General features: G+C 42.5%; 1 protein-coding gene across 1 annotated transcript; it reads left to right on the forward strand.

The window, feature by feature from the left end:
* Window positions 1–1,836: 1,836 nt before the first annotated feature.
* Window positions 1,837–18,938, forward strand: LOC121615071 (SRSF protein kinase 2-like). Its single transcript, XM_041949241.1, has 16 exons — window positions 1,837–2,121; window positions 2,246–2,561; window positions 4,538–4,841; window positions 4,921–5,029; window positions 5,136–5,223; window positions 5,704–5,791; window positions 5,984–6,090; window positions 6,240–6,405; window positions 6,575–6,600; window positions 6,716–6,769; window positions 7,922–8,282; window positions 8,522–8,619; window positions 17,627–17,734; window positions 17,888–17,957; window positions 18,040–18,132; window positions 18,275–18,938. Exons 3-16 carry the CDS (start codon window positions 4,610–4,612, stop codon window positions 18,457–18,459), a joined length of 1,785 nt encoding a protein of 594 aa, XP_041805175.1. The 5' UTR covers window positions 1,837–2,121; window positions 2,246–2,561; window positions 4,538–4,609; the 3' UTR covers window positions 18,460–18,938.
* The last annotated feature ends 140 nt before the right edge of the window (window positions 18,939–19,078 follow it).

The following is a 19,078-nucleotide window of genomic DNA, read 5'->3' on the forward strand; positions in this document are numbered from 1 at the left end:
TGAGACACGTGAATGAGGAAGGCATTGTTCATTGTGCTCTGGTCATAGGAAAGTCCAGAGTAGCTCCTATCAAGGTCATAACTATCCCCAGGCTAGAGTTTTTTTTTTCTTCTTCTCACATCCACTTGGCTTACAGGACCTCAGTTCTTGTGGGAGAAGGAGATACCTCCAGCTGCAGATGTAATCACAGAATTACCAGTTGGAGATCCTAAAGCCAAAGGGGTTCAGACACCACACGTGCAAACCACAGAGCAAGCAAGTCTCTCAGACCGTTTGTCAAAGTTTTCTTCATGGTACAAGGCCACTCAAGCTGTCGCTCGTCTCCTCCACCGTGTCAGGAGTGATAAGTCACCAGGTCACAGCACAGTTCAGGAGCGAGAAGAAGCGCAGTGCATTATTATAAAGGACTTACAAAGACAAATTTATTCAAACAAGATTAAGTTGCTCAGTAAGGGAGCTCAACTTTCCCCTCAGAGTAAACTGTATCACTTGGATGTCTATCTTGACCAAGACGGAACCCTCAAGGTGGGAGGAAGGCTGAAAAATGCATCTTTCCCTACAACACAGAAACATCCAGTGATAATTCCAAAGGATCACCATATCACCAGGATGATCATAGCTCATTATCATGAATGGATTAGACATCAGGGAAAAGGTCTTACGATTAATGAGATCAGATCAAATGGATTCTGGATCCTAGGAATCAACAGAACTGTTGCTGCATATGTGCGCCAATGTGTCACATGTCGAAAACTCAGGACATTTACAGAAGAGCAGCGCATGGCAGATCTGCCGTCGGAGCGTGTAGAGCCATCTTCCCCATTCACATATTGTGGAATGGACTGCTTTGGTCCATTTCACACCAAACAAGGACACAAGATGTACAAAAGATACGGTCTCCTTTTAACATGCCTCTGCTGTCGAGCTGTCCACATTGAAATGCTGGACGACATGTCAACAGATTCCTTCATTAATTGCCTTCGCTGTTTTATTGCCATAAGAGGAGCCGTCCGTCAGATACAGTGTGACCAAGGGAGTAATTTTGTTGGTGCTAAAAACAAACTGAGTCAAGCTCTAAAGCAAGTAGATAAGCGCCTGACTACATTTTTGGCTGCGAAGCAGTGTGATTTCATTATGAATGCTCCCCACTCAAGCCATGCTGGAGGTGTCTGGGAGAGACAAATCAGAACAGTAAGGAATGTTCCTCGTGCCACTCTCTCACTCTCATCAGGCAGGCTGGACGATGCCTCTCTACGCACATTCTTCTACGAGGCAATGGCTATTGTGAACAGTCGTCCGCTCACAGTTGACAACCTGAGTGATCCAGACAGTCCTGAATCACTAACGCCAAATCACCTGCTCACTATGAAGTCTGTTGCAGCCTTACCTCCTCCTGGCAGATTCATCAGAGATGACATGTACGCTCGTAAGAGATGGCATCATGTTCAGGTTGGGGGACATAGTCATGGAGAAGCCAGATGATCTGCCACGGAACGAGTGGAGATTAGCCAAAGTTGTAGATACAGTGACTGGTTGAATAGACTTGCAGTACGGAATAAGCCCTTTAAGAGTTTGTGGTCATTATTAAGTGAATCATTCGTGTTTACATCCCTTATCATTCTGAAAATCACTCATGATTGGTGGGAGTGTAAATTACCTAAATGGTGACGTTTGTTCAGTTTATTATTGTTTTCTTGTGATCTTTGTTGATTTGTCTTATTTGGTTAAGTTATAAAAATTGGTGCTTTTATTTTGAAGGCGGAATGCGGTAGGAAGTAGAAAAGACGTATATGACAGTAAACATGTACAAGTGCTTCTTCCAAATGAGGAAAAACATCACGGGATGCAACAGTGTTTGTTAAAATCTGTCAACACACGGGTCTAAATTGGGTAGCGGCACTGCCATTAGCGTATGACGCCGCATGAGTTAGTCACGGGCAGACAGATGCCAACACCTTGTTTGCCTACAAGCGGAAAGGGTCCGAGTCTGTTTCTTTTGGAAGACGAAATGAGAGCATTCGTCAGATATTTGACCACTCTCCATTGAAGTATATCCACGTATGTTTCTGACAGGCAAAAACAGCGGTGAAAGGGAGGCTCGAGGAACAAAAGAGAAACAAGGTGCAACCTCAAGACAAATTTCTTTTGATTAATAACGATTAAAAAACAGTCACATCAAATTAGGAGTTAGCTAACACTGACGGGCTGTTTTCAACTTTTTCCATCTCCTCTATCTCTATCATAGGCCAAATTCTTGGTGACCTGTAGTCGGCTACATCCACAACCTGCATCTGGACTAGAAGCTAAGCAGATGAGGGAAAGACCTGCTTGCCCCCCCTGGAAACAGCACTGGTGGTGATAAATGTCAGAAAGCCGGGCCAGCAGCAGCAGCAGCTTGCTATTCCTGGACGTGACTGCTTTTCGGTCACGCAGAGCAAAGTGAGGAGGAGCAGAGCACGCGGGCTGAGGGGCTCTGCCGTCCTCGCGCCAGCCTCGTTTTTAATTCCTGCGTTACAAACTTAAGAAGTGGATCTGCTACACACACACTCACTCACACAGGGGTAAGTAGGCTCCTCCTCTAACGTTGTCTAGTGTTTCTCACGAGGCTCTCTGGGTTTTACTACAAGTGTTGCGGTTCAGGTCAGCAACATGTCGGCCCGCTGCGCCTCTTCAGTCCGGCGAGAATAAACAGCGCTTCCTGTAAACACCTTCACCGGAGGACTGCTGGACCTGGTCCCCCTGCGGGAAAGAGCTGCTCGGTGAACTCGCTGGAGGAGGGATTTTGTTTCAGAAAGTTCAGCAGTCAGATTTACAACTTCAGAGCATTGGAGAATAGATGAAAAGCCAAGTCGGTGATCATAGTCAGCGATGAATTAGTAGGCGTTGGTTGATTTCTAACCTGCACAGGTCAAAGGAACAGGAGATCTAGCCGAAGTGATCTGGAGATCTCCCCCAGAAAACTGTTCACTTCAGAGCCCGGTTTGCTGCAGTCTGGTGGCTTCATGGCTGAGTTTTGCTGCTGAGATGTGGAGTCTGGAGATCAGGGGGGCTGTATCGACAGCAGTAACACTGTATGTTGAGCAAATGAAGGAGCACTTTGTTCAATTAAATTGTTCAATTATTAAACTAGAAGAGCGGCCTAGAAGTAGAAGAGAGGGAAAGAGTTAGCTGAGCTAGTTTGTTTGGATTTGTCATATTCTTCTGTTTGAGTATGTCAGGGGTGTTTTCACTCTACATACATTATATGCATCTTTTGATTTTGAAGCTGTGTGTGTGAGTGTGTTCAGACTTTGTCCTTGTGCACAGAAAGCCTGTTTAACATCTATGTGTTTATCCTTTCATGGAGTGGCTGTGAGGCTTCCCCATATTTGGCTTGAGATTTGTTCAGGTAGCCTGAGAGCATGCTGGCAACCCTGCATAACGTCAGCCGAAAATGTAAAATTATGTGATGGTACTAGATTTTTACTAGTTTGTATCCCTGCATGAGAAATATGTAAGCTTATGATACTCTAATAGTAGATAGTTGTGAAATTGAATGACCGATTGGCATGGGGTCATCAAACTAGTAAGTGTTTGGTAATTGTAATTGATGTTACTAGATTTTAGAGGCGGGGGATCAACTGCATTCATGATTTTGCATTATACCAACCTTGAAGTCTCTGACTGGGAATCTTAAGAATGTTTCAGAGCAACAGAGAGACAGGAGTCCCACAACTATAGTGACTCCGTGACTGTGAGAGGAGACACACTGAGATCACAGCATGAATGGGAATAAATGACAATATAATACTTTTCTCTATAGTTCTTACTTTGCCCCTGATTTGTTGTGCAGTGCTGCTGCTGCACTGTTGTGCTCCGTTGGTGTGCAAAGTGTTAGAGTCTTACAATCTTACAGTCTAATGTGTGAGAGCTGGTTCAGTGCAAAATTGTTTATAGACTGTTAAGATTTTATCAAGCAAACCATGATATACCACTGGTACAACTTTGATTTGATTTATTTTGAAGTGCTGGTAATAATTGGCATATTTCCAGTTTTTTTAATTAATATCAGCTGATTTGATCTCTTAGTAGCTCTTGACAAATCCATGACACAATGTGTACAACCACACAAAAATAAGACCACCTTACCACACCTTACTGAATAGAGTGAGGGCTGTGTTGTTCAAATCACTTTATTATATTAACAAAATAATTGCCCCTGCCAGATATCTCTTGACAGAAAATAAATTAATTGGGTTTGTTCACCACCATGGCACCCACGCTGTAGCCGTCCATCCAAAATCAGACAGAGTTCAGCTGCAGCTGGGCCAGTGTCAGGAGCTATTTACGTTGACATGCCATTCATCCGGTTAAAAATAAATCTACACATTCACTGGCCCATTTAAATGTCATTGCAAACAACCTCCTGCAATCAGTGACTAAAAGCACAAACAAGCTGTTAGAGACTAACAGCGAGTGAAGTCTTGCTTCAGGCGTGGAAGCGTGATTGAAGAGCTCCTTCTATTTCTGAAAGAATGTGCACGCTTTTCTCTCGTAGCTTCCTCCTGAGTGCCGCTGTCGTCGGGGTCCGTCTTCAGCTGTGCGGCAACTCATCAGACGCCAGTTAAACATGTCGTCTTCATACGCTGCCGCTATAGCGGCCCTCATTACAACCAGGTCTTTGGACCCACCCATCAAACCCAGCCCTCGCCCCTCCTCACAGACCGCAAGGAGGCCTAAACCTTCCCCCCTGCTCAGCAAATCTGCCCTCTGCCCTCCAGCTGCACAGATACACCCTCATGCCCCTGAGCCTCTGGCATCATATGATGAGCAACAGGAGAACCCTGCAGACTACGGCATAGGTAGGCAGCACCCCAACACCAAACTCCAACACACCGCCCGACATCTTTTCTTTGATGCAGGCGGTGCTTTGTGTTGCAGGTGGTTACTACCAGGTAGAGATTGGAGAGATTTTCGCTGACCGCTACCAAGTGGTGAAGAAGTTGGGATGGGGTCACTTCTCTACTGTGTGGCTCTGCTGGGACATGGAGTGAGTGCAAGTTTGGCCTTTTTTTACACATAATAACATAATATAGTGATAATATAACATGATATAAACATAATAGTAGCTAACTGCCATAATCATTTGCATGCAGGAGGGGGCGTTTTGTGGCTCTGAAGGTGGTGAAGAGCGCTCAAACATTCACAGAGACGGCCCTGGATGAGATCAAACTTCTGAAATGTGTCAGTGTGACCACATCGCTTTTCTTTAAGATGCATTCTCCGTGGTTTTAGTCAGAGTAATCTCGAAACGCAGCAGAGGCAGACTGTGCAAGGGTCCAGTCAGCACATAGAAAGTACTGTCCGCCCTGGTAGTCATGGAGCATCGAGATTCACTAACGAATGAGGCTGATAATGGCGGCAGAAAATTATACACTGATGTAGCTTAAAAATCTCTAATAGGAGACAGTTTAGGGGTCGTATCTGTGTGTGAGTGTGTGAGGGAGTGTGTGTACTCCTACAGCTATTTTTGTGAAACCCAATTTGAGGTTTAGCCCTTGGGAGTGAGGACATTTTTGGAAGGTGGGGACGTTTGGTGGGTCCTTCAAAGGGCTGTTTTAATAATTTTCTAGATGTTAGGAAGTCGTTTGATCACAGTTTGTGTCTTTATCCTTTTTACACATTTGAGATTTTTTGATATTGTAATATGTTCATGACCGTCAGGTAAGAGACAGTGACCCCAAAGATCCAAAACGTGAGAGAATCGTGCAGCTCATCGATGACTTCAGGATCACTGGAGTAAATGGAGAGCGTATCCTTTACAGAGACGTATAATAGAATCACCTGCTGTGCAACTTGTGGCTTTTCTATCAAATGTGCTTACTTGGACAAACAGATGCCACCATGACAACATCTGATTGTGTCTTCACCTTCTTCAAAAACCCAGGAAATCTTAAATACCCAAGCTATCCAATATCTAACTAGGTCCTTAATTGCTCACCAGATGTGTGCATGGTTCTAGAGGTGCTGGGCCACCAGCTGCTGAGGTGGATCATCAAATCCAACTACACAGGCCTCCCCCTGCCCTGTGTTAAGAGCATCCTCAGACAGGTGCTGCACACTCCTTCAGTCCATCTTAAACCACCTTTCCTGTCTTTCACCACTGACTGAGCTCTTTCTTGAACAGATTACCTTCTATTTCTGCTTCTCGTTGACATGGGGTGCAGTGACAGTGACTGTTTTTTCATTCCTTATCGCAGGTTCTGCAGGGTTTAGATTACTTGCACACTAAATGCAAGATTATCCACACAGACATCAAGCCGGAAAACATCCTCCTCAGAGTAGATGAGGTTTACATTCAGAAGCTGGCGGCCAACACCAAGCTGTGGCAGCTGCCGGTGTCCTCTGCCTTCAGCAGCTCTTCAGGTTAGTGATGCTGCTGGCGCTAATGGTCACGTGTCAGTCTAGTTTCAGATATAAAGGAATCTGCGAGCACCGGGCTGTTGGAGGTGTTCTTGAGTAAACGCAAGAAAGACGTTTGCTGCTGTTGCCTTTTTCACTTATTTTCCCATTCTGTGCATCTTATTCCTGTCAGAGGACGGAAGCTCCAGAGGAAAACAGGTGTGCAGCCGGACATGTTATATTCTGTCATTATTATTTCACTCATTTTATTAGGACATTTGTTACTTTTTAGAATTGCATTATGACTTTTGCATTTCTGTTGTGACTTCCTAAGCTGTCCAGCTTGGTGGGGAAGCTGACTGGGGTGTTCCGCACTCTCAGGGAGTGGGTAAGACACACATAGTGTTTTGCTGCTTTTGCACTTGATACATGTACAGCCTGGGACTCACTAAAGGACATGTGAAATCACGGAAAGGCATCAAACGTAGTCCGTTTCTGTTGATTCTATCTGATATAATCATGACTGTGATGCTTGAGAAATCAGGGATTTGACACATTTATTTATGACCTTCATATGACAGCAGTTTCACCTCACTTCCTACAGTTATGTGAACAGCACAACTCACTTTCACCAATAATTTGGGGGGAAAATCCTCGCATGATCAGAAAAGCAAGCAACAATGAAGTATTTTTTGGATGGGGGGGTTAAATTGGGATCTATATATCCAGGAGATCTTATATTTACACCTCAGGAGTTTGTTGGACATTATGTGTGTCCACCTTACTCATTCTGCTGCTGTGCTTTTCTTGCTGTCACACTTTGGCCCTAAAGAGGAAGTGGAAATCCCTTAACAATATTGTACAGTTTTGCAACTTAATTTGATGTTATTTCAGGAAGCACTTTTCTGGCTCCTTTCTGCGTTGGAGTCAAGATGTGAAGAAATGCTTGTTCAGTTACACTGGACACCTCTTACATCTCAGAGTAAAAAGTGTCCATAACAGGAACAGCCCCTGATTGTATTTGTCATGATGGAACGTGCTTTTGTTTAATTTCTACTCGACTTTGCTTGCTTGTTGTTTCACTCTCAGACTCCTGTTGCTCAAAGGGATTTGATCAGGAAGGGGGAAGAGGGGGTTTCTTGTTATAGACTTACATAAGAGGATACAACTGCAGATTTTGATGTCCTTCCAACAACCTCTGTTGTGGTTTCAGTAACTTACTGTTTTACAGCATGTAGAGTAACAGCTTCACAGTTTTTAGTGAGGTACGAATCCATGGATTTCATGCAAGGCTCTATCAGCTTTTGGTAATTACAGATGATATGCATAAAGAACACAAGACTGCACATCATAGAATATGTGATGCTTCTTTAATATGCGAATGTTTTGTTAAAATGTTTTTTGATGCTACCATTAGTCCCAAAGCCAGACATAGTGGCTTTAATTTGAATGATTTGCTTCACTTTATAAACAATGTTTCAAATAGTTTCAGTCAGTGCTCACCTCTGATTGTTTCCCACACCTGATCGCACCCCTGCAGTCCAGCAAGATCTCCAAGACCCCGATTAAGCGACTGACAAGGAAAGACAGGAGTCGACGAGGACGGGACAGTGCATCTGACCGCCATCAAAAAGACAAACTTCATGTGTCGTTCGCCGATGCTCCCTCTAGCACCCATAGCTCCACCGCTCACTCTAAACTCACGGGCCCTAACCTCACATTGAGGAGGCAGACCCTGCTATTTGAAGACGGGCTGGACTGGGATCCACACGGCCACAGAGACTCCGTCTGCTCGTGGCCAGACCTCAACACAGATGCTCCTGCCTCTGGCTCTAGATCAGTGTTATCACATCAGACAGCAGCCAAAGAGCCTCCTCCGCCATCACCATCCTCTCTCCGTGGTCAGTCTCATGATCTTTGTGTTTGTTTCTAAACTACGATATCAGCAGATTGTTCCCATGCTTGTGCAAAGTTAAGGTTTACGGTTTGGCAAAAATCTGTACCTTTGTTAGCGTGTTTACATGAGCTAATATTTACGTTGCATGCTACTATACAGATTACCTGGCATCATCAGTATACTCAAAGTCTATCCTGATCTGATCTTCTCACAGTAGCTGTCACATTCTTTTATGTATTTAAGGTATCTGTGACTCAGATGTACTTCTGGACCTGCTAAAGCCCCAGAATGCTGATAAAATCCTCATCAAGATTGCTGACCTGGGCAACGCCTGCTGGGTGGTGAGTGATTGTTTAAAACCCAATTGCCATTGTATGTTTCTGCAAACCACAGATAAGTAGAAACTTCACATTTCTTAATGTTTTAATTTAACATTTCAATTTTCAATTTCATGTTGTGACACTGCTGTGGTCGAGGTTTGGTTAGAAAAGCCACTTGGCTAGGGTCAGGAGAAGATCATGCTTTGGCTTAAAATACCCGCGTTTTTGGTGACAAACACTGGAAAATGTCCCAAAGCTACAGTAAAAATGCCCAGTTTTGTTGCCACAAACATGGCTGGAACAGAGGTCTGCTGCCTGGAAGTCGTCTCGCCTGTCACCACCATCCCCTCCTCCTCCTCCTGATGGGAAGCTCATATAAATGTAATGTCAAATTGATACCTACCGTAGATACGCTGATATGACATGAAACGTACAAATTTAACATGGCTGTGATTTGCAGAAATGTGCAATGCCAACATTTATTTCTGGTGACTGGGCTGTTATTCAACAAGCAAACTAAACCTGAAAATCTGCAGAATTCTGTATCTTCAAACCAGAAAACTGTCAGTAAGTGCGTTCTTCCTCCATGCTGTCAGAATCCTTCATAAGTCACAATTCATTATGACAAGAGGACATTTTGTCTGTTAAAATACACATCATGCTGATTAACCATGTTTTTGGGGAGTACCTGAATCTCACATCAGACTCTTGATCCCTCAGGTTTGCTTGGAGCCCACACGTGTGAATGGCATCTAAATTCAGATGCAACTGCTCAGTGTGTTCATGAGTTACGTCAAAAAGATCACACATGTCAATTAAAGAAAAACTGCTTTGTAAAAAAACTAACAAATTAATAACTTTAATTATTTTCAGGTTTGTTAAAACAGTTGTCAAACTAAGTGAAGATTTGAAAATTGGTAAAGAAAAATCTAAATAAAATTAGGGCTGCAACTAATGATTATTTTTGTTGTCGACTAATCTATTGATTATTTTTTCGATTAGTCACAATTATCTTCGTTGTTTACAAACACCTATTTGGGCTTCTGTTTATCCTAACTTGCTTAATAAACCGTCACACCTGTGAAAGTTACCCTGTTGTACATACGTTTTAAACAAATATATTAAAATAATGACACATACAACATGTATCTGTAACAGCTGATATTTTTGAACATATAATATCACTGTGACCACAACAAAAAATAAATTAATTAAATAATACAAACTTAAAGTGCAAGTGGTAGTAAATAAAAAATCTTTGTAAACAACTAACTCAAAAAAGCTGCACTTAACCAGCCTTGCAGGTTGAAGAGACATTAATGTTTAAACCAACTAAGGAGTTGCTTTCACTGAAAGCAATTCTGTCCATAAAAGTAAAAAAAAAATAAAACAAAACATCCATTTTGACAGTTGGCAGTTAAAATACCTGAAACAAATTATCACTGACTTTTTACAGCTTAAATATGGAATTAATATGCTCCAAATCACACAGTTGATAAGTGAAAGATGTTTACAATTCAGTATAAACGCTAGTATCGACAGGGCCTGAAATTAAGTATGTCAAAGCAGCTTCGCCTGTGAATCATTGCAGACCATGTAGTATCTGGAGGATTCAGTTTCACTTTTTGATGTTGAGCTTACCCAATAAATGTTTCTTTTCTCGAAATGATCTCAAACTAATTGATACGCATCAAATCTGGGTCTGTGTAGTCTTCATCACAAGACAGTGGGGCAAAGAGGGGTCAGTAGAAGGCAACAGGAAGGCCTCGTTCTTGTCTTATAATGTCTTTGGTGGCTTAATCAGCCATGTTCACTTTTCCCTCAGCTGCTTTGCACAGTGATGAACTCTCCTGGAACGTCACAGCTTCAGACACGATGATACTGTTTCTTGGTAGTGTCATTGCACTTGGAAATGCTTTTAATGTGCCTCTGAGTGACCCTGTTGGGCTGCTGTTCATTCAGAGTAATGTCACAAATGCATCCTCCACAATCTGTGGTGTTCCTGCTGCTGAACAGCATTTTATTCCATGTTGCACAGAGTGACACACATGAAAAATCAGAAATCAGGAATCAGATGTTCACAAAGTTTCACACTAGACTTTCTTTCCCCCAAACTTTTCAGTGCAAAGGAGATTTTTGCCCTCAAAGAAATGAGTTTAACCCCCAAAGACTTAATGATTATTATTATGAAGCATGGTATTAATAGTATGATGCCAATGTGTTATTTGTATTTATGACCATATCTGAATCAGGTTTTCAAATTAAACCTTGTACATGATGTACATAACACTGTATTTATATGTTGATTGCCATCATTTCTTACTTCTTACTAAAAGTGTGATGATCATTGGTGCTAGTCAGTCATGTGTGGAGGAATGTAACACAGGACACTTACTCTGGTACTTCTACAGTCCAGAGTTGAGTTAGTTCTACTTAATCGAAGGATTTCCTAATGGAACTGTGTACCTTTACCTTTACTGCATCTCAGAGGCAAATACAGTTTGCCTGCTTCTACACCACCACATCTGACAGCTTTAGTAACTGGTTACTTTTCAGACTAGTTTTTCATACCCTCCCTGTCCAGCTATTGTTCCTTTATGGCTTGAGAAACTTCTTGTTTTTCTCCAGCCAAATAAACTGTTCAAAAACCTTCTTGGATTTGCTGGAAACGACATTGTCACAAAGCTGGAAACAGGACTGTTTTTCAGAGCTCATGAAAAGAAGACTTTTTAGAGTCAACACTCATGTTGATCTTATAGAATATGATGCATTGCTGTAGATTAAACTACCACACAGTGTATAAAGGAGTTGAAATTAGCACAACTTTAAACATCTACAGCCACAAAATGCGACTTAACCAGTATTAATCTTCCAGGAACCTGATAAACCACTGACAGGGACCATTTTTTCTGCAATCAACCAGCAGGTGGCCCTTGAGTCCACTACATTTTATTATTGGGCCTCATGCACCTTGTACTCGCCATAAAGGTTTGGTTTCTTAAGTTGTTGCACTATTTGTCAGTGCAGTCCGTCACAGAGTGGTGAACCCCTCCCCATCGTTACTTCAGAAAGACTCAATAAAATTTCTCAGTTTCAACATTTCAAATCTTAACTTCACAAACTGCTCTGAAAAGTGAATCACTGTTAAATGTTTAATCATTGGCTTGTACTGAGCTGTTTGTTAATACAGGAGGATTGGACCAATGTGCGGGGAGTGCGTTTGCAGAAGACTTCCTGCGTCCCCGAAGAACTTGACTTAATGTTTTCTCGTGTTGCATTTGAGTGTGTGAACAGTGGAGACATACCTCTCCAGACAGAGAACATGGTGTACTGCACATCACTTGGAGGTTGATGTACCTTCACTCTCAGGGCAGCATGGTGGCTCAGGGGTTCACACTGGTGTTCTCTCAATGTCAAGACACTGCTTTATTTTTGCTTGATAAATATGGTTCCTGATCCGTGAAGGTAAATCAAAGTCAAAACACCTGAATTCGGCTTTAATTTGTTGTCGCTAAGATATTTGAAAACATATGAATTCATTTTTTGAATACAGGAAGTTGGTGGGGGCTTTGGTTGCCATTCTACACCCTCAGAGTTCGCTGTGTTCCACCCGTTAGTGGTACTATATAAGAGTCAGGTGTAGACTTTCTAACACTGACACGAGTGTAGAGCAGTGGTCCCTCACCCTTTTATCACTGCGGACCGGTCAACGCTTGACAACTTTACCGGGAGCTAATTATTATATTGTAAATATAATAATCTAAATATACCTACACAACTTTATTTTTTTATTATAAATGCCAGTGGTGAAGCAGTTTTGAGGCTCCATTGCCTCATCAGAGAGCCGGTCGCCGCATATGATGCAGAGTGGGCTCGGTGTGTGGGAAACGTTTTTCAAAATAAATCATTGTTTTTCAAAATAAATCACATCACATTTTGTTTTTTCTGCTACAAGTGCAATAACTGTATGTCAGGCTTTCACCACCACCTGATTTCATTCCCTCACGCACACTTTTTGGGTAAAATGTGGTGTTTCATTTCTCCTAATTTCACCTTCTTTAATTGTAATTTGAGTGTTTTTCATCCTTCAGCTTCATATAGATGTTTATGAAGTATATAGTAGCTTAGTTTTTTAGACAAGGTCTTTGAAATGACTTCTGCTGCTGTGACATGATCCCTGCATGGGATCAATAAAGTTCATCTCTTCATGAAATTGTAATTTTATTTATTTATTTATATATTTCAAAAGTTATTATATTTCAAAAAGTGGTCTCTTTCAGTGACCACTTTTTGTTCTTTTGGGAAGTCACCGCATGTCGAGTGGGTCTTCTTCCCAGTGTGTTTATCTTAGGTGGTGTGCTGGGAGAATCCGCCATGTCGGGGATGCTCCGTGTTGACCCGGCTCCACTCCTCTCCTCCTCTGGAGGCTTTGAGTTCACCAAAGAGGCTTTCAGCCTCTCCGATTCCTCTCTCTGAAGGCGGAGGCTCTGTTCCAGAGAGGTGATGTGCAGCTCTCTCTTTTTCAAGTCCTCCTCTGCTGTTTTGCGCTCGTGCGTCCAGGAATTGATGGCCGCATCGAATCTGTCCAGCAGAGCAACCAGACTGTCTTGTAGAGAGTCGATCTCTTTGTTGGCTTCCTGGAGGTCGGCCTTCAACTTCGTGTTCTCTCCTTCGGTGATGGAGAGCTTCTCTCCACATGACTTCTTGAAGATCTCTCTGTCTGAGATCTCCTTCCTGAAGCTCTCTTCTGTCTCTGAGATCTCCTTCCTGCAGCTCTCTTCTGTCTCTGAGAGCTTCTTCCTGAAGCTCTCCTCTCTCTCTGAGATCTCCTTCTTGATGCTCTCCTCCCTCTCTGAGAGCTTCTTCCTGAAGCTCTCCTCCCTCTCTGAGATCTCCTTCCTGCAGCTCTCTTCTGTCTCTGAGAGCTTCTTCCTGAAGCTCTCCTCTCTCTCTGAGATCTCCTTCCTGCAGCTCTCTTCTGTCTCTGAGAGCTTCTTCCTGAAGCTCTCCTCCCTCTCTGAGAGCTCTCTCTGGTGGCTTTGTTCTCTCTTTTCCAGCTGCTCTTGCAGCTTTCCCTCGACAGCCACACAGGTCTCTTGTCTCTGTTTTAGAGCTGACACTGTTTCGTTCAGCAGGGCCAAGGTGTCGATGTGAGCGTTTGTGCGAGCTCGTCTTTTTTTAATTTCCCTGCTGACCTGCTTGTCTTTCTCCTGCAGGAGCTTTTTCAGCTGGCTGACCTCTGCCTGCCACCTCTCTTCTATGCCGCTCAATCCTCTGGAGGCTTTGAGTTCATCCAAAGAGGCTTTCAGCCTCTCCGATTCCTCTCTCTGAAGGCGGAGGCTCTGTTCCAGAGAGGCGATGTGCAGCTCTCTCTTTTTCAAGTCCTCCTCTGCTGTTTTACGCTCGTGCGTCCAGGAATTGATGGCCGCATCGAATCTGTCCAGCAAAGCAGCCAGACTGTCTTGTAGAGATCCGATCTCTTTGTTGGCTTCCTGGAGGTCGGCCTTCAACTTCCTGTTCTCTCCTTCGGTGATGGAGAGCTTCTCCACCAAGGTCTGTCTCTCTTTATGAGGCGCCCACTGCTGCGGGACCTTCGCCTTTGATGGGGTCCTCATGCTCTCCTCCATTACTCGGGGTTCCTCCTCCACCTGTCTCCTTGAGTCCTCCATGGCTCTGTTGAAGCCCTGTGCAGAATGAGCAAAGAAATGCATTAGTCGTGCGTTCAGGACACTGAGTGGAAATACAGCAGGTCACATTTACATACAAGGAAAAAGAATATTTTGTACAATCTGGTTGAAATTCATAAACATTTTCTTTAACGTTTGAAGATCTAATCATCACTAAAGCGCATCTCATGCAAGAGAGCCAGTTCAAACTAATGGAATAGTCAGAGTCGTCATATTGACATTTACTGTGTGCTGATTGATTCACGACGTGAGGGATATGGACCAGCACGGAGATATATCGTTTTTTGACCGTGCTTGCTGTGTAACACCTGGAAATTGTTTTTGAAGGCTTGTTTTGTTCACCTTTTTCATTAGATAAATTTTTTTTTTTTTTTTTTTTAATTATTATATAAGAACCCAGCTTGTTCGCTGTCCATTCTTTCAATCGTGCTGGACTGAACGACACCGATATTGATCGGCTGCCGTAACAGCATGTTTGGCTGGCTGCGCCGTAATATCCTCAACACGATCAAACTATTCATGAAGTCAGTCTAACATCTGATCGTGAGCTCAGTTCTACTTGTCTATTATCTGTAAATCTGCCACCATAGAAATCAGCGGTTTCATCACTTTGAAAATGAGCCACAACGTAACGCGTCGTAGGTGCCGCAGTGCTGATGGAACAGCTGTACACCTGCGTACAGGTGTGAACAGAAAGCTACTTTAACCATGAAACAGGTCATTTCTGGATTGTGCATGACTTCAAATACTGTTTATCTAATACATGAGTTGTTTGCTGTAAACAACAGTAATCTTGTGTGTGAGTGCAGCAGTGAATAAAATGTGTCAGGTGTCTCTAGTTTGAAGTACGTACCTTCCTGCCTCCGATCGCTCTTCTTGCCATCGTGGTCGATGTTGTATAACAGGATCAACGGTAAAATCACTAAACACAAGTGCTGAAACAAATCTGCAAACTGATATTCTCAAAACAAAACGCAACTCAACTATCTCTCACTCCAACTTGTGAATCCGCGACCAGTGTATTCATGCCGGCTTCTATGACGTAGAAGATCAAAGCACAGAACTGGCTGGATGTGTGTCCATATATAGAATTGGACTCTGCTTTTTAAAAAATGCACTTTTGAAAAACAAACAAACAAAAGATTCAAGATTCTTTATTGTCATTGAGCATGGCATGTCAATGAAATTTGCATTGCAAATTTACTAAGATTAGAAAGAATTAACTACAATAAAATAAACAAACATGCAATAACAATATTCGTAAATTCAATTAAAAATATACCAGAATGAAAATATACTAAGGCAATACAAATATACTAAACAATAAACAAAAAGTGCAAGTGGTAGTAAATAAAAAAATCTTTGTAAACAACTAACTCAAAAAAGCTGCACTTAACCAGCCTTGCAGGTTGAAGAGACATTAATGTTTAACTAAGGAGTTGCTTTCACTGAAAGCAATTAAGTCCATAAAAGTAAAAAACAAAAAAATAAAACAAAACATCCATTTTGACAGTTGGCAGTTAAAATACCTGAAACAAATTATCACTGACTTTTTACAGCTTAAATATGGAATTAATATGCTCCAAATCACACAGTTGATAAGTGAAAGATGTTTACAATTCAGTATAAACGCTAGTATCGACAGGGCCTGAAATTAAGTATGTCAAAGCAGCTTCACCTGTGATTCATTGATTTCTGCCGTAAAATACGCATTAACGTAAGTGACCTAGCGTTCCCTCAGCAAGCTTCCGACTGATAGACGTACGACACAAACCTATTATGTACGTGCATCATAGGCGGACGGTTAATTAACCAGTTAGCATTGTCTAGTTGCTTTATGATTTAAATAAATCTGCTAACCTCTACTACAAACCTGTCTCACCATTTTTTGTCATGGCCTTCGAGCCAGGTCGTGATAAAGTAATTTAATAATAAAAAACATCTACTCGGCAACATGTCGGCTTTTAAGGCGTTCGTGCATCCCCGTTGTGCTGCCATGAAATGATAGTTGAGCTTCACAGAATTTAAATTTCACATGTTTCGCTGGATTATTTTCTGTGAAATGTTCAAACTTTGGAAAGTTTAGGTCGGAGTTTTCGAGCCTCTCCTTCTGTTTGTTCCGCCATAATTCATTCATTCTTCTTCTCTGTTTCCTTGCGCGATGTAAACGGCGAGCGATACTGCCCCCAGCAGTTCCTGTAGTGCACTGCAGTTACAGATGAGCACGAGGCGGACTGTGTTTTAATCATACATGACTAGTCAACGCTTAAATTTTCGCGTCGACAATTTTTTATTGTCGACAGCCCTAAATAAAATTAGAAGCTTCTCGGTGATTCAGAGATAAGATTTATCCCAAACGAAAATCCTAAATCAAAGAGTTCAGGATAAAAAGCCATGAAGCAAATTGTGAGGTGTTTTATAAATGGCCACGAGTTTATAAAACACCCTCAACGCATCTTTCCTGCAAAAGGTGTTTTCTGTAGAGCACAGTATGAAAGCCGTGGTTACTGCGCCCTGCAGTGAAATACACAGCTGCCGTATGTGTCCAGTGAGACGAGACTGATTGGAATTGTCGCTTGAGAGTCGTACAGTGTAATGTTGTACATTTCAGTGCTGCTGCTGGTTTCTCATTTCATGTCAGGCAGAGAAAGATGTTATTTTCTCTCATGACAGGTTTTATTTTAATGCTTTTAGCCTTGGCTCTAGGCTCTGTCTTACTGCTCACTACTTTGATCTGGATAGAAATATATGAAACCTTTTTAATGGACTGTCATGAAATTTTGGACCGCATTCTTGGACTGCTTACTCTGGTGACCCCCTGACTTTTCCTCGAGCAGCAGAAGGTTTAGTGTTTTGTTTTTTTAGTGAACACCTATCAGATGGCTATGAAGTTTAGTACAAACATTCGTGTCCCCCTCAGGATGAATTTGAAGAAGTTTGATGATCTCCTGACTTTTCACCTAGCCATGTCATCAGGTCAGAATTGTTATGATCAAATACCTGCAAAGCTGCATAGGCCTCATCTGTATGTTACCATGCTACGATGCTAAGATAAGCTGGTGAACATGGTTAACATTGCACCTGCTTGGCATCAGCATATTTGCACTGTTATCGTAAGGATGTTCAAGCATTTAGCTCAAAGCACTGCTGTGGCTAAATGCAACCTCACAGAGTCGCTGGCATGGCTGTAGGCTCTTAGTCCTGTTAGTAGAGATGTAGTTTTGTAGTCATTAAAGGGATGTTTTATTGACATACTACATACAGTAACTATTAGATTATCGGTTTTGTTAATAGTCACAGATATAGTGGAACATTAAACATCTCATCTGTCTCGTTGTCAGCACAAACACTTCACTGAGGACATCCAGACATGTCAGTACCGCTCTGTGGAGGTTCTGATTGGTGCTGACTATGACACACCGGCTGATATCTGGAGCACCGCCTGCATGGTAAGCCGTGCACCTGCGTAGATGTGTGTGGTGTTTTTTTTTTTTTTTTTTTTTTATGTTCTTCCTCTAACCTTTTCTAAAAATTTCATTCCACCATTGCCATTTCTGGATGTGTCACAAGCATTTTTTTTTGTCCCTTTATGTGTACCGTAGGCTTTCGAGCTGGCCACAGGGGATTATCTGTTCGACCCGCAGTCAGGAGCCACGTTCTCTCGCGAGGAAGGTTTGTGTTGTTCCGCACATCCCTTTTGTCCTTGCTGAAGCTACATGAGCTTATAACACGGTATCTGGCTGTGTTCTCTCAGATCACATTGCTCACATCATTGAGCTGCTGGGACCCCTTCCTCCCCAGTTTACTGTCTCAGGGAGAAATTCTAAACGATACTTCAACTGTAAAGGTAAAATGTACCAAATTATTACAAATACAGCAACACTTGCTTGTAATGCTTACTTGCTCATCATATGACCAACTTACCTGCATTACTTTCATGAAGTTTGAGGTCAATTCAAACTTGATCTGCTACTTCTTACCATGTGCAGGACAACTGCGACACATCTCCAAACTGAAGCCGTGGAGCTTGCTGGAGATCCTGCTGGATAAGTACGAGTGGCCGCGGGAGGAGGCCGCACAGTTCAGCTCGTTCCTCCTGACGATGTTGGAGCTGCTGCCGGAGGAAAGAGCCACTGCTGCCCAGTGCCTGAAGCACCCGTGGGTCGCCTCCTAGACACGCCGGCTGCGTCTTGTTCAGAGCTCAGCGGACTAGCTCTCTGTTCAGGAGCGGGCTCGGACACGTCGCATGCGACCTGGGACTCGGACAGCAGCAGCCTGGTGCCGGCATCATGAGCACAGCTTTCATGAATATTTATTAGCCTGAGTGAGAGCCTTTCCCCAGCTGGATCGCTTGGTGTTTTAGCATATTAATGTCAGTCACATTATATTAGGCACAACTATGACAAAAGAGGAGTTGTGTCTTACTGCAAAACTGCTGTGACATGATAGCAAAGTTCTTGAATTTCAATAAACTGACATAAGAATGGTTTTAATGTTGTTTTTAAGAAAGGAGAATCAAGTCTTCAGCTTACAGAAATGCCTGTTTAAGTGCTGAAAGGTTGTGGATTTACTCACACAGCTCTCAGAAATGTCAACTTGAAAGATTACCCTGATGACGCAACAAAGAAAATATACATGCTGTCTTATTAAAAAGAACAAACTATGACAGTCATCTCATTTTAGCTCCTTTTGGAGAAAAGGTTGAAAATGTAATCAAAATGGAAATGAGATACTACCACTAATGCTTGCACTCACAGTTAGCCCTGAAAAAATCATTAAATGTCAAACAGGAA

This window comes from Chelmon rostratus, chromosome 2 (genome assembly GCF_017976325.1).
Source record: "Chelmon rostratus isolate fCheRos1 chromosome 2, fCheRos1.pri, whole genome shotgun sequence".
In the NCBI taxonomy this organism is placed as follows: Eukaryota; Metazoa; Chordata; class Actinopteri; order Chaetodontiformes; family Chaetodontidae; genus Chelmon; species Chelmon rostratus.